Source organism: Musca autumnalis, unplaced genomic scaffold, assembly GCF_047663935.1.
Source record: "Musca autumnalis isolate F117 unplaced genomic scaffold, ASM4766393v1 scaffold_1, whole genome shotgun sequence".
Classification (NCBI taxonomy): Eukaryota; Metazoa; Arthropoda; class Insecta; order Diptera; family Muscidae; genus Musca; species Musca autumnalis.
This window is the reverse complement of record NW_027411644.1, coordinates 294,948,448-294,961,880: the sequence shown is the minus strand read 5'-3', so window position 1 is coordinate 294,961,880 and position 13,433 is coordinate 294,948,448. Positions and strand designations below refer to the sequence as shown.

Here is a 13,433-nt window from a genome sequence, read left to right as displayed (position 1 = left end):
AAAAATCCACGTTTATTGGTCTGATGGTGGGTGAAAAAATATTGTTTAAAAAATCCACGTTTATTGGTCTGATGGTGGGTGAAAAAATATTGTTTAAAAAAATCCACGTTTATTGGTCTGATGGTGGGTGAAAAAATATTGTTTAAAAAAATCTTCGTTTATTGGTCTGATGGTAGGTGAAAAAATATTGTTTAAAAAATCCACGTTTATTGGTCTGATGGTGGGTGAAAAAATATTGTTTAAAAAATCCACGTTTATTGGTCTGATGGTGGGTGAAAAAATATTGTTTAAAAAATCCACGTTTATTGGTCTGATGGTGGGTGAAAAAATATTGTTTAAAAAATCCACGTTTATTGGTCTGATGGTGGGTGAAAAAATATTCTTAAAAAAAATCCACGTTTATTGGTCTGATGGTAGGTGAAAAAATATTGTTTAAAAAATCCACGTTTATTGGTCTGATGGTGGGTGAAAAAATATTGTTTAAAAAATCCACGTTTATTGGTCTGATGGTGGGTGAAAAAATATTGTTTAAAAAATCCACGTTTATTGGTCTGATGGTGGGTGAAAAAATATTGTTTAAAAAATCCACGTTTATTGGTCTGATGGTGGGTGAAAAAATATTGTTTAAAAAATCCACGTTTATTGGTCTGATGGTGGGTGAAAAATATTGTTTAAAAAATCCACAAGTAAGAACGGCGTTAAGTTCGGCCAGGCCGAACTTCTTATACTTTTCATCACAAGTTGTACTGAAGTAAAATGGAACAATTAGTTTCCTTTCGTTTATGAAGAAGACTAAATACCAAATTTTAGCAAGTTCGGTAAAACAATGTGTCTAACCTTCAAAATACCTAAATTCGGGAAGTACCGTTCCTTGGGGCAATATCAAAACGTCGATCTATACCTACAAATTTCTAGCGGAAAACTTTTAGACTCAAAGAAGGCTAAATACCAAACTTCCGATATTCCGGTAAAACCTTCAAAATACCGAAAATCAAGACGTACGCTTCTATAGGGGATATAGGAATCCGCGGACCTATACAGATAATTCCCTTCTGGAATATTGGAAACGCCCATGGAAGAAATGACAAATTTCAGTTTTTCGGTGTTATATTGACGTTAAACCTTCAGAATTACGAAAATCAGGGGGAACCATTCTATATCGAAAAGTGGACCTATACCGACGAATTACAGTCAGAAAAGCTTTTACCTCCAACAAAGACTAAATACCAAATTTCAACCATTTCGGTGGGTTACTGCGACCACAACCTTCAAAATACCGAAAATCGGGAGGTACCCTTCTATGGGGGCTATAAAAAAGCGTGGACCTATACAGACTAATTTCTGGGAGAACGTTTTATACGCCCAACAAAGACTAAGCAACAAACTTCCGCCATTTCGGTGTGATAATGAGGCTAAAACCGTTAAAATACCGAAAATCGGGTGGTACCGTTCTATGGGGGCTATATGAAGGCATTGACCTATACCGACAAATTTCATATGGAACGTTTACTACCCCAAAATGAAGACTGAATACCAAGTTTCAGCCATTTCGGTGGATTATTGAGGCCATAACCTTAAAAATGTCGGAAATAAGGAGGTACCGTTCTATGGGGGCTGTATGAAGGCGTGAACCTATACCAACAAATTTCATATGGGAAGTTTTATACTCAGAATGAAGACTAAATACAAAATGTCAGCCATTTTGTAGGAATATTGAGATCACCACCTTCGAAATGTCAGCCACTTCAGTGTGATAATGAGGCTAAAACCTTCAAAATACCGAAAACCGGGTTCTATGGGGGCTATATCAAAACGTGGACCGATATAGCCCATTGGCATACCAAACATCCTAGGAGTAATAGACACGTCTATACCAAATTACAAAGCTCTATCTTAAAAATTGCGAGCTGTATTTTGATTTCAACAGACGGACGGACATGGTTATATCGACTTAGAATTTTACCCTGATCAAGAATATATATACTTTATAGGGTCACTGATGAATGACAAATTTAATTATATGGTGGAGGGTATAATCAACGTTTATTGGTCAAACAGTGTATTGGAAACTATTTACGATTTTACAAGTAATGGGAAGGAGACTTATTTTATAGATATTTTGTACCTGTCAGTTGCTGGCAAATCGAAGGTCTTCAACAGTTCTGCAGGAAATCTATAGGCCTCATCTACCTTACGTTTCTTAAGCAGGATTACCGCTGTCTTGTCATCTTTCTGGCTGGGAGGTAAACATTCATCTTCCAGAATTTTTTAAGTGGCATCATCGTCTTTTTTGTTTCAGCTTCGAATCAAATTTTGTTTGCCACAGCGAAGTCCATCGACCGGTGCAGTCATGAGTATTACTTCGTGTTCCCAGAGTGTAAATAGCATTCCTAATGTAAATTTTTTGCATGGAAAAAATTCCATGCTGCATGGGCTCATAATTATTTGTTTTATAATTAACATAAACAAATAATAAAGTAAATAAATAATTATGTTTCCCATTTTTTGTTTGCCTTAAAAAAAATATTTTTTTGCAAATCATTGTCATTTATGCGGCTGATAACAAACATTGGCGTGACATGAGATTAAAATAATTTGTTGTTTTTGTTTTTTTGTGTGGCTTTCGCATTCTGGAATGGAGACAAGTCATAAAATTCTATACATATGTACAGAATAGAAAACAGAAATTGCAATCAAATGAAAAGAATGTTCTCGCAATTCTTTTATCTCCCCATTTGATAACTGAACTGAGAGTAGTGTATGGAATGGATGGAGTAAATAAGAAATGCCGCTTGGCTATTGAGCAGATGTGTGTTCTTTTTTTTTTGATTTAGGGAGAACTACAAGTTTTTTTCACAATAGGAATTGTTGATACATTCATACAGAGTATATATTTATGTATGCACACAAGTATAAGTATGCATATATTAGGGTGTAACGAATTTTTCTCTATTATGAAGTGATTATAGAAGGTACAATATAAAATTGACAGTAAAATAAAACAAGTAAAAAAGTATCAGTCGGCTTTGCCGACAGATATATACCCTCTGCCTGTGAATATTGAAACAATTATTTCCCAAAAAAACCTATGTATTTAGGGGGGTTTAAAAATGTTGGGCGTTTCAACCGACAAAAATGTTGATTAGGATTAAATAGGATAAGTGCTCCCATCACCGGCATGTACCAGTAGTCGGCACCTTTCGTATTTGAATTCAAATAACTCATATTTACAACAACAAAATATGAAAATTATCTTAAAAATTTTTCAACAATACTGTCAGCTAACCCTGTGTAAAATTTCATTGAGCTTAGACCATTTATTATATCGGAATTTAACTATTGAGTGTTTTTCACCCAAACCGAAAATGCATGTCTCTTAAGAAAAAATTAGTGGAGATGTCAACATAATAATGTCTGTAATTATATTAAAATTAAAAAAAAAATTAACAAAATTGGTGTTGTGTTGGTAAAGAATAGTCAAAAGAACACTTTAGAAAAATAAATTACTAGAAATTATTTTAATTCTGGAATTTATGCCGATGCCGACTTTAGGGACAACAAAATGTAAAGTTTGCCAGAAGTCGGCATGGGGTGAGAAACAGGCGATTTGTCCATTATTTTAGCTCAAAATTGTACAAAAATGTTAAATAAAGTCTAACTAATAAAAATAGCTTGATTAAAATAATGACTTTTTAGTGATTTTAGGCAATATTAGGCATGGTTTGAAGTGCGTACATTTGTGGCATGCCGGCAATTGGGTAATATTTGCCGACTATAGCTCCAACTAATTTATTTAAGCAATATATTTACAATTTTCTACTTCCATGATGCACAATTATTTGGAATATGACCAAATACTGTAGATACTATTGACCTTTCAAATAATTTAGTTTATGTTAAAAACAGATCTAAAACGAACAATTTTAAATGAATTCCAAATGTTAACAAAATCTTTATTTTATTTACTTTTTTAATTTACTTAAAATATGTGTTATATGTGTAAAAGTATGCTTTTTGTTATTTAAAATAATAAAAACGAACATTTATATACTAAAATACAAGGTGCCGACTACTGGAACATGTGAAGCCGACTATTGGAAAATGGTGCCGACTACTAGCAAAAAAGCACTATTCTAACAAATTCGCAAATTGCACAAGTTTTAAAAGCAATACTTCAACATTTCTTTATGTCATCGGGAAGTAAACTAAATTTCGAAGCAAATAAGCTTTGTTTCATTGCAATTGGCCAAATTTGCTCGAAAGGCGAAGGATTGAAGTTAGGCAAACTCCTAAAGTGCCGACTATTGGTGCACTTATCCTATCAAAAGTTTTGCGGAGGAGATACTAAAAAGAATGGATCGACATTGACCATTATGGAAGTGGATCTCTAGCCACTACATATTGTACCTATGGGGTTTTTACACCCCTCGGGCTGTTTGCTCAAGAAGTATGGACTTGTCCCCGAAAAAAAACTTTTACCATCGTAATTGAGGCAGCGAATGCAATTGAGGCAGCGAATGCAAGAACGTATCCGAAATTTTGTGTGGGAGGTACCGGATGAGTGGACAAACATAGTCCATATTTTAACCTGATGTATATCTGGTAGATACATTAGGATGTGTGAAGTATGGACCAGTTCGGCCACTCCCTTTAAGAGTTACCGTACGAACAACTTAAACTAAGTTTGGACAAAATATTACTAAGGACAGATTTTGGACCGAATCGGCAGATCCGTTCGAGAGTTATCTTGCGCTCCAACCACCTCACACGGAGTCATAGGGCTTTTTTGCAATTTTCAGGCTATTTTCTCAGGAAGTATGGACTTGCCCCTGATGAAACTTTTACCGTCGAGTAAGGGGCGGTGAATACAAGTTGCTAAACCAAAAATCAAAGCGATTCGAGAGCAGGTCCTAAACTGAACTTATCCGAAATTTTGTGTGGGAGGTACCAGAAGGAGTGGACCAATAGAGTCCATATTAGAACCTCATCTAAGTAGAAATTTCACGATGTGCAAAGTATGGACGAAATCGATTACTCCCTTCAAGAGTTATAGTGCGCACAAATTTTCCGAACTTTTGTGGGGGAGGTACCGGAAAGAGTGTACCGATATAACCCATCTTCGTACTTGAACTAAGTATATAATATAAACATATTATATTTTAATATTCCAGCACTGTTTTCGTAATTTATAACGGTATTTAACAAAACAAAACAGAAGTTGACATTTACGTATGATCTCTTAAAAACGTTAAAAACATCAATAAGCTTGTGTTTTCTTACAATTCAACTAACTCAAAATTGAAAAGATAAATTTATTTTGTTCGAAATGGAAGTTTTAATACAATGTTTTCTAATTACTTTTACATAAAAAATTGTACACATTATTCGCATAAAATGTGCTGGAAATCACATTTTTTATAATACTTTTTTGTCGATTTTTTTCCAAGTCCTAAAAATTGAAGTTGAGTTTTACTAACGTCGCCATCCTTTGCCACTCTCCAAACTTTTTGAAGAATGTTCGAAATAGTGTCAGGTTTACAAAAAAATTGGTTCCAGCTGCATATATTTGCATTTCCGTGTGTGACATTAAAAATACTGACGATGCCTCTGGCCGTTTCAGTGAATATGCCGTATTACTGTATTCTCAGTTTCTTCTTTGTTTTGTGTTTTAATTGTTTGATTTGGTTTTTTTTCTTTTAAGATTTAGACATTCTTGTTTTGGGATCTACTTATGAGTGTATTTTTTACATTTGTATATTTTTGATATATGTATGTATGATGCTACATATAATATGAAAAACATCGCACCGAACTTTATTATATACACTACCATGAAATATTATGAACTCAAATGGAATAATTTGTTTCCTTTCCTGTACGCGATACCAGTCGGAGGCGTTTTTTGACCACTAAGAACTCCAAATAGCAAATTACAACCAATTCGAACCGAAAATGTAGATAAAAACATCAAAATAACTGAAATAGCGAGGTACCGTAATATTAGAGCTATTCCGAAACCTGGACCTAAGACCACAATTTTTGGCGCAGAAGGTTTTTTACCATTGGGAACCCCAAATACCAAAGTACAGCCAATTAGGGCCGAAAATGTAGATAAAGGATTCAAAATACCTGAAATCGGGTGGTACCGCTACATGGGGGCTATGATTTTTTGACTAAAGTATTTTTTACTTATTTTTAGCCTATACTGAAAAAATCAGATTGATCCGACGATTATAAATATTTTTGTCGCACCGTCCCATTCAAGTGGGACCACTGTGCATTGTCCCTTCTGGTATGTTTGCGGAACATTATTTACATATTATTATAAGTCCTCGCGGCTCATAATATGACAGAATACATTTTATCGGGTGTAAGCCCAAAGTGGCGGAGATAATTACCCTATAGCTAAAAGGACCCTGCAGTCAGGAGCAAAAAGGGATCTCAAATGGAGGTACCGACAGAAATGGACTGATATAGTCCATCTTCGACTTTGATATACGTTTCCAAAAACATTTTCGATGTTCAAAGATTGAATCGAATGCAAGAGATCCGATCTTTGAACATCGAAAATGTTTTTGGAAACGTATATCAAAGTCGAAGATTGACTATATCAATACATTTCTGTCGGTACCTTTTCGACACAAACATTAAGGCTTAAGAACAGGTTGAGACCTGTTCGCGGATAAATTGTAAACCTTGTCATTACTAGACATCGGATTTTAGCATGTTTTTTATTGGGTTCATATCAAAAATATGCAAAAAATATGCTAAATATGCAAGTTTTTTTTTTTTTTTTTTTTTTTGACAAAAATCGTCAATTAAATTTGGAAAATCATCAAAAAAGCATTCTAAATTAAGTTTTTTGACGTTTAACATAGTTTTTTGCAGATTATTATGTTATTGAGACTCTCCAGATATTCCGCCACAGCAATAAATCTAGACTAACAAGACTTAAATCCGTTTTCACAAGGTGACAAAATGTCAAATTCCTATTACAACATAGTTTGCTTCCTATACAAATGTAGATAGATAATGGAAAAATTTCAAAAACTCAATCAGAAATGTCAAAATCAACATGTCCAAATATGATGATAGTTTCCAATCGGCTAAAATTGTCTAGCAGAAAAACAAAGGAGCTAGAGTTAGTCATCGCTATTTTTGTTTAGATAAGAGCGCAATTTTTTCTAGTTTATGGAAAAAGGGTTCGTTTTTTAGCGCAAAATGGGCAAAAGTACTAAAGTACCATTTACGATTCCAGGTTCTGAAATATAACTATAATTAGAAGTATACTTTTTGAATATCCACATATTTGATTTGAATATATTTTATAGCGTTTAGTCATATATTTGTGGTCAAAAAGCTTCTTTGGAAAAACGCTCTAACTGCCGCTTTAGTATTGGTTTTAGTTTAATGCACTAAAAATACATAATTTTATATGTATATTGTAAGCATACAACCGCTTAATGCAGAATTGGGAAATGTTCACTCCTCGGCGAAAAGTAATGCATTATTTTTAGATTCACTTTTGGCAGTTTTGTTGAGATGTGTATTATTTTATTGTTGTAAAATAATTTCAGCTTAATCTCGGGTTTTGTTGTTTTCAAATTTTAAAAACAACAAGTTTTATTTAAAGTGGGATGTAGTTAATGTTGGCGACATTTTCTGAGTATATCAGCCTTGTACAACTTCTCTACAAGTGGTGTCTTAGACACGCCGTTCGGACTCGGCGATAAACAGTAGGTCCCATATCATTGAGCTAATATGAATCGGGGTGCACTCATTGATATGAGAGAAGTCTCCCCTGTCCCGCCTGGGATGTTTGTGGAACAATTATCTATATATATAAAAATGGTGTACAAAATTTATAGTAATTCATAAAATGAGAACGGCTAGGCCGATTTCTGTAAAATTTTTTGTCAGTTATTCGTATTTTCGAGGAGAAGGTCTTTACGGAAGAAAATTTTGGATAATCTCTCTGGAAAAGTCGGAAAATTGGAAAAATCGAAAATTGAGTTTTTGTATGAAATTTTATTCCTTAATAGCGAGACGAAGTTCGCCGGGTCCGCTAGTATTATATAATTTGTTTCCTTTCCCAAAATTCACAAACCGGAGAAGACACGCTGATAAGGTGTATTCATCAGTTAATAAGCACCATCTGGCAGGAAGAACGAGTTCCCGACGACTGGAACCTGAGCAACCTTTACCCTGTCCACACGAAGGAAGATAAGACTGTATGCTCTAACTGTAGGGGCATAAGTCTTCTCTCTATTGCCGAGGGGTTTGTATCAAAAGAGATTTCAGACAAAGAGACAAGCTTTCGTTTGACTTATTTAATACTCTGCTGGAAAAGGTTACACGATATGCAGATGTTAAAAGAAATGACACAATTTACACCAATACACACGTGTCACTTGCTTAAGCTGATGATATAGACATCATCGGTCGATCAGTAAAAGAAGTAACTGATACCTTTAAGAAGGTCGAAGGAGAATCTGCTAAAGTGGGTCTAGCGGTAAACGGCGAGAAGACCTTGTTGATGGTGTTAACACGAAATGCGTCCATAGAGCTCGGACTAACAGTGGAAGTTGGTTCCTATAATTTTGAGGTTGTAAAGACTTCGTCTACATCGGCACCTACATATACATATAAACACAACAAACATCAATTTTGGAATAAGAAGAAGAATTGTATTGGCCAACTTTGGTTACTTTGGTTTAAGTAAGATGAGGCAGTACTTGGTGTGTTTGAGAGAAAAATTCTGCGAAAGATCTGGGGGCCAATCTGCGTTGACGTTGAATATCGACATCGTATGAACCACAAGTTGTATCTGCGATACAGCGATGCCTGATCGACTCAGCTCGTCGAGACATTCATTATACCCTATACCACAATGTGGAAAAGGGTATTATAAGTTTGTTTTGGTAAAAATGCATGTAACACCGCGAAATATTCGTCGGAGACCCCCAATGTGGTATACCATTCTTCATATCTCGACGAGATAAAGCGATTTTGAGATGTGTGTCCGTCCGTCCTTCCGTCCGTCCGTCCGTCTGTCCATTATAAATTGTAAACACGCTCCAGGCCGCAATTATGGACCGATCGTCACGAAATTTTGTATGGAGGTCGGGTTCAGATCAGAATAGATCCCTATTCTTATTGGTGATGATCGTGAAATATTTAGCGGGTGAAATGGACCAAAAACATAATATTTATCCAATTTTCTAGCGGCTCTGTAGGTCTCAATAATAGTCCGATCAACGCGTAATTTTAAATAAGGTAAGAGTATATCACAAAGGAGAACCTTGCAATTTGAGATGGCGATCGGATAATATTTAGAGGGTTAAATGGACCAAAACTTTTGTGTGAGAATTGTGAAAAATTTTAATATACAGCTTATATCTTAATTCCTGGAAGTGGCATTCCGGACAAGAGTGATATATTTGAAAGTGGAACGCTTGACCTTTCAATTGATGCCAGTTATGTTGGTGTGCATGATCAGATAACAGAGTTACAGCCTAATATATCCCATTATTTGTTTCTACTGTAATAATAAACTCGCTAGAAGTCGCAATTATACATCAATAGTCACGAAATTTTGCACCGGGTAAGAGTATAGGTCGAAAAAGATGCCTACAATTTTGTATGATGATCTGATATTCTTTAGCGGGTGAAATGGACCATTACTTTTGTATGAAAAATATAAAAATTTTATTTTTGGTCGATATTTTAATTCCTTCAGGACATATATTTCGCATAGTAGCCTACATATGGAAAAAAAACTACTGACCTTTCCTCTGATGTAAATTGCAATAAAGTGTTTGCTAGATAACGGGCCTACTGCCTAATATATAATGGGTTCTGTGTAGAGAACCATATTTTTATCCCAAGCTACATATTGTCTCTCCAAAAGTTTATGTAACACCACGAAATATTTGTCCTAGACCCCTTATTTGGTATACCAAAATTCATATCTCGACGAGATAAAGCGATTTAGCGATTAAAAATTGTAAACAAGCTTAAGGCCGCAGTTATGGACCGATTGTAACGAATTTTTTAAAGAGGTTGGGTTCGGGTTAATTAGTTTTTGGTGATGATCGTGAAATGATCAGGGGTGAAATGACCAAAAACAAAATTTTAACCAATTTTGTAGCGGCTCTGTAGGTCCAAATAATAACCAGCAAAATTTTAAACAAAGTTTGAGTTTATGATGAAGAGGAAGCGTACAAACCAACGTGAAGATTAGATAATACTTAGCGGGTTAAATGGACTGAAAGTTTTGTGTGAAATTGGTAAAAATTTCAATAACGTAGCGGTTAAACAACGGAAGTAGTAGTACTACATAAGTGAGTTTCATTACATTTTAGTTGGTGTGAACTAAGTTTTCCTTTCCTGCTACAAAAATGTCTTTGTCATGCTAGATAACTTTTTGGTTTTGGTCATAAGTATTATACATTACATCTCTGATATTTGATAATTAAATGTTCACAATCATTGAAAAGAAGTTCCGTGGAGAGTGATTGTCCAGGGATAGTGGTATAGGGTATCCCATAGTCGGCTCCGTCCGACTATATACTTTTCTTACTTGTTTTGGTATATATAAGTATGGTACTCCCACCATTATTTCGATGCGTTAGAAACTTTTTCGCCAAAACAAACTTATAATACCCTCCCCACATAGTGGTGCAGGGTATACAATTTTTATAGTCGATATTCGATCTGTCTATAGATGAAAGTTGCAATTCTTGTCGAAAAGTTTGCTCCATACAAAAACTGGGATTTCAGCGGTAAATGTCGGCGCAATCCGTTCTCGGAGTATTCTACAAACGTCATGGAATGTAAATCGGGAATCTTTAGCAAGTTCTAAAATTATCTTCCAGTGGGAAGATGTTTAGTTGTAGAATATTCGATTACGAACGCTGTGTCATTATTCCTTTTCGCTGGAGATGATTACCTTATATCGGAGGTATTCTGTATGTCACTGATATTGGGTAGCTCTCGCTATCTACTGCAGCCATGCACGCGTCTTTACGAAAAAGTTAACTACAACTCTCTTTCCCATACAAAAACCCAAAATAGCATTCTCTTCTTGTGCACCATTGATCTACTGACTCATATTATTTAAAATTAGTGGCTTTCTTTTGAGCGGTTTTACTCCAAAACCAGACTAAGCCACACATAATTAAAAGAAAAACGTCACTAATCTGCGGTTAACATTTTTTATGACTCATTCAAGAAAATTCACAATTCTTGAAGGTTGGATCGATCATTGGTCTCTTATCTTGAGTAACTCTAATTTTACCATTTTTAGTTAGTTTCTGCAATTACACACGAAAAAAAAAACTGAAGACAATAATTATGTGTACGCCCCTAACGTCCCTGAATAGTTGTCGTATGTTGGCACAAATTCATATTGTTTTTTTTTATGAAATACATTGTTCTTGTAGAGAGAGCAAAAGTACGAATGCCCCCACATTGCTCCCATACAAATATGTATTGGATCCAACTGCAAACTAAATTTTGCCGGTTTCTCTCATTCTCTTGCTCAATGGCTTCGCTTCTCACGCGATGGGGAACACAAAACATTAGCAAACACTCATACCCCCCGATTAATAGTTGTTGCTGCTGTTGTTGTGGGTTTCGCGGTGCTGTGCTGTGTATGTTTGACCAGTTCAAAAAGATAAGCAACAATTCGAAAGGGGCGCAGCAACGCAACAACAAAATACAGCCGGCTTCGTTTGAGGGAAAACAGCTTAAATAGCCATAAACTTGCCAACCAACTTACAGTCGTTCGTTGAATTTAGTAACGTACACAGCTCAAAGACAGCACTTCTAAGGTAAAGTTCGGAATAAAAAAACAAATCTCAGTGCATAAAAAAGTAGAATAAAAAAAGTACAGTGCCTTCTGGTAGTGCAACTGCAAAAACAACGGATGTGGTAGGCTAAAAGAGGAACAAACTCAAGACTGCAAAAATGACATCATAGGAAAAATTTGAGAGGATGCCAAGTGAAAAAGTGTATCGAAATACATGGCAGAAAATTAAAAAATATAATTAACAATTGAGTGAAATTGATATCAAATAATTATTGTTTTATTGACAAGCAACAAGTGGTTGACGTTTGTGGATATTTCCAGAATATCAATATGCAAAATAACAGTTATCTTTTTCTCAACTAAGCTATTAAAAATGGGTTAATGGTTTTTGACAGAGTGAGGTGTGAAATGAAAATTGTGCCACATTGAAAATTTTTTTATAGTTTTTGTAACATACCACTTCAAAACAATTGGAGATATCGACCTCTCTTGACATTATTTTTTCTGCGAAACATCCGTTGTGTGTTGTAAAAAAATAATTAACAAAATTCAATGCCACAACTAATTTTTCTTTTGTGTTTTTTTTTCTTACAGCTAACCATAATGGATTTCTACTACTTGCCCGGTTCCGCTCCCTGCCGCTCAGTCTTGATGACTGCCAAGGCCTTGGGCATTGAACTTAACAAAAAATTGTTGAACTTGCAAGCCGGTGAACACTTGAAGCCCGAATTCTTGAAGATCAATCCCCAACACACCATTCCCACCTTGGTCGATGGTGATTTCGCCTTGTGGGAATCTCGTGCCATTATGGTCTACTTGGTAGAGAAATACGGCAAAACCGATTCCTTGTTCCCCAAGTGCCCCAAGAAGCGTGCCGTTATCAATCAACGTTTGTACTTCGATATGGGTACCTTGTACAAGAGCTTCGCCGACTACTATTATCCTCAGGTCTTTGCCAAGGCTCCAGCTGATCCTGAACTTTTCAAGAAAATGGAAACTGCTTTCGATTTCTTGAACACCTTCTTGGAGGGTCATGAATATGCTGCCGGTGATAGCTTGACTGTTGCTGATTTGGCTTTGTTGGCCAGTGTTAGCACCTTCGAAGTTGCTGGTTTCGATTTCAGCAAATACGCCAACGTTGCCAAGTGGTACGCCAACCTTAAGACTGTTGCTCCCGGCTGGGATGAAAACTGGGCCGGTTGCTTGGAATTCAAGAAATACTTTGAATAAGTTATTGTTATGTATTATTATTTTTTTAATAATTATTTATACATGTAATGTTTTAGATGTAAAAGCACAAAATTAATTTTTTTTAAATATTTTTCTATATTAGTAGAAAAGAAGAAAATAAAATTAGAAAAAAAGATAAGAAAACAGAAGTTATTTTGATTAATTTTAATACAATAGTGGAAAACATAAATGGCTGCATAATTTTGAAGGTTAGGCTTTGAATTTGTATTCAAATGTTTCCGGCTTGATTTTTCGGATTTATACCCACTGGGACTTCGGCGGCTTTATATCCGTTTGTATTAGAGCTTTTTGTCACATTAACCTTCTTTACGGGGTTTTATTTTGACGTATGTATACACAATGGAATCGACATTTCAAGCTCATTAGGTTT

General features: G+C 35.3%; 1 protein-coding gene across 2 annotated transcripts; it reads left to right on the top strand.

Annotated features, from left to right (window-relative positions):
• Positions 1–8,156: 8,156 nt before the first annotated feature.
• LOC141389717 (glutathione S-transferase 1) lies at positions 8,157–13,191 on the top strand. 2 transcript variants are annotated; one of them, XM_073961638.1, is made up of 2 exons: positions 8,157–8,178; positions 12,447–13,191. In XM_073961638.1, exon 2 carries the CDS (start codon positions 12,464–12,466, stop codon positions 13,040–13,042), a length of 579 nt encoding a protein of 192 aa, XP_073817739.1. In that variant the 5' UTR covers positions 8,157–8,178; positions 12,447–12,463; the 3' UTR covers positions 13,043–13,191. The 2 variants fall into 2 exon arrangements, with proteins under 2 accessions (XP_073817739.1, XP_073817738.1); XM_073961637.1 differs by lacking the exon at positions 8,157–8,178 and adding an exon at positions 11,630–11,834 and having other exon boundaries at positions 12,407–13,191.
• Positions 13,192–13,433: the final 242 nt, after the last annotated feature.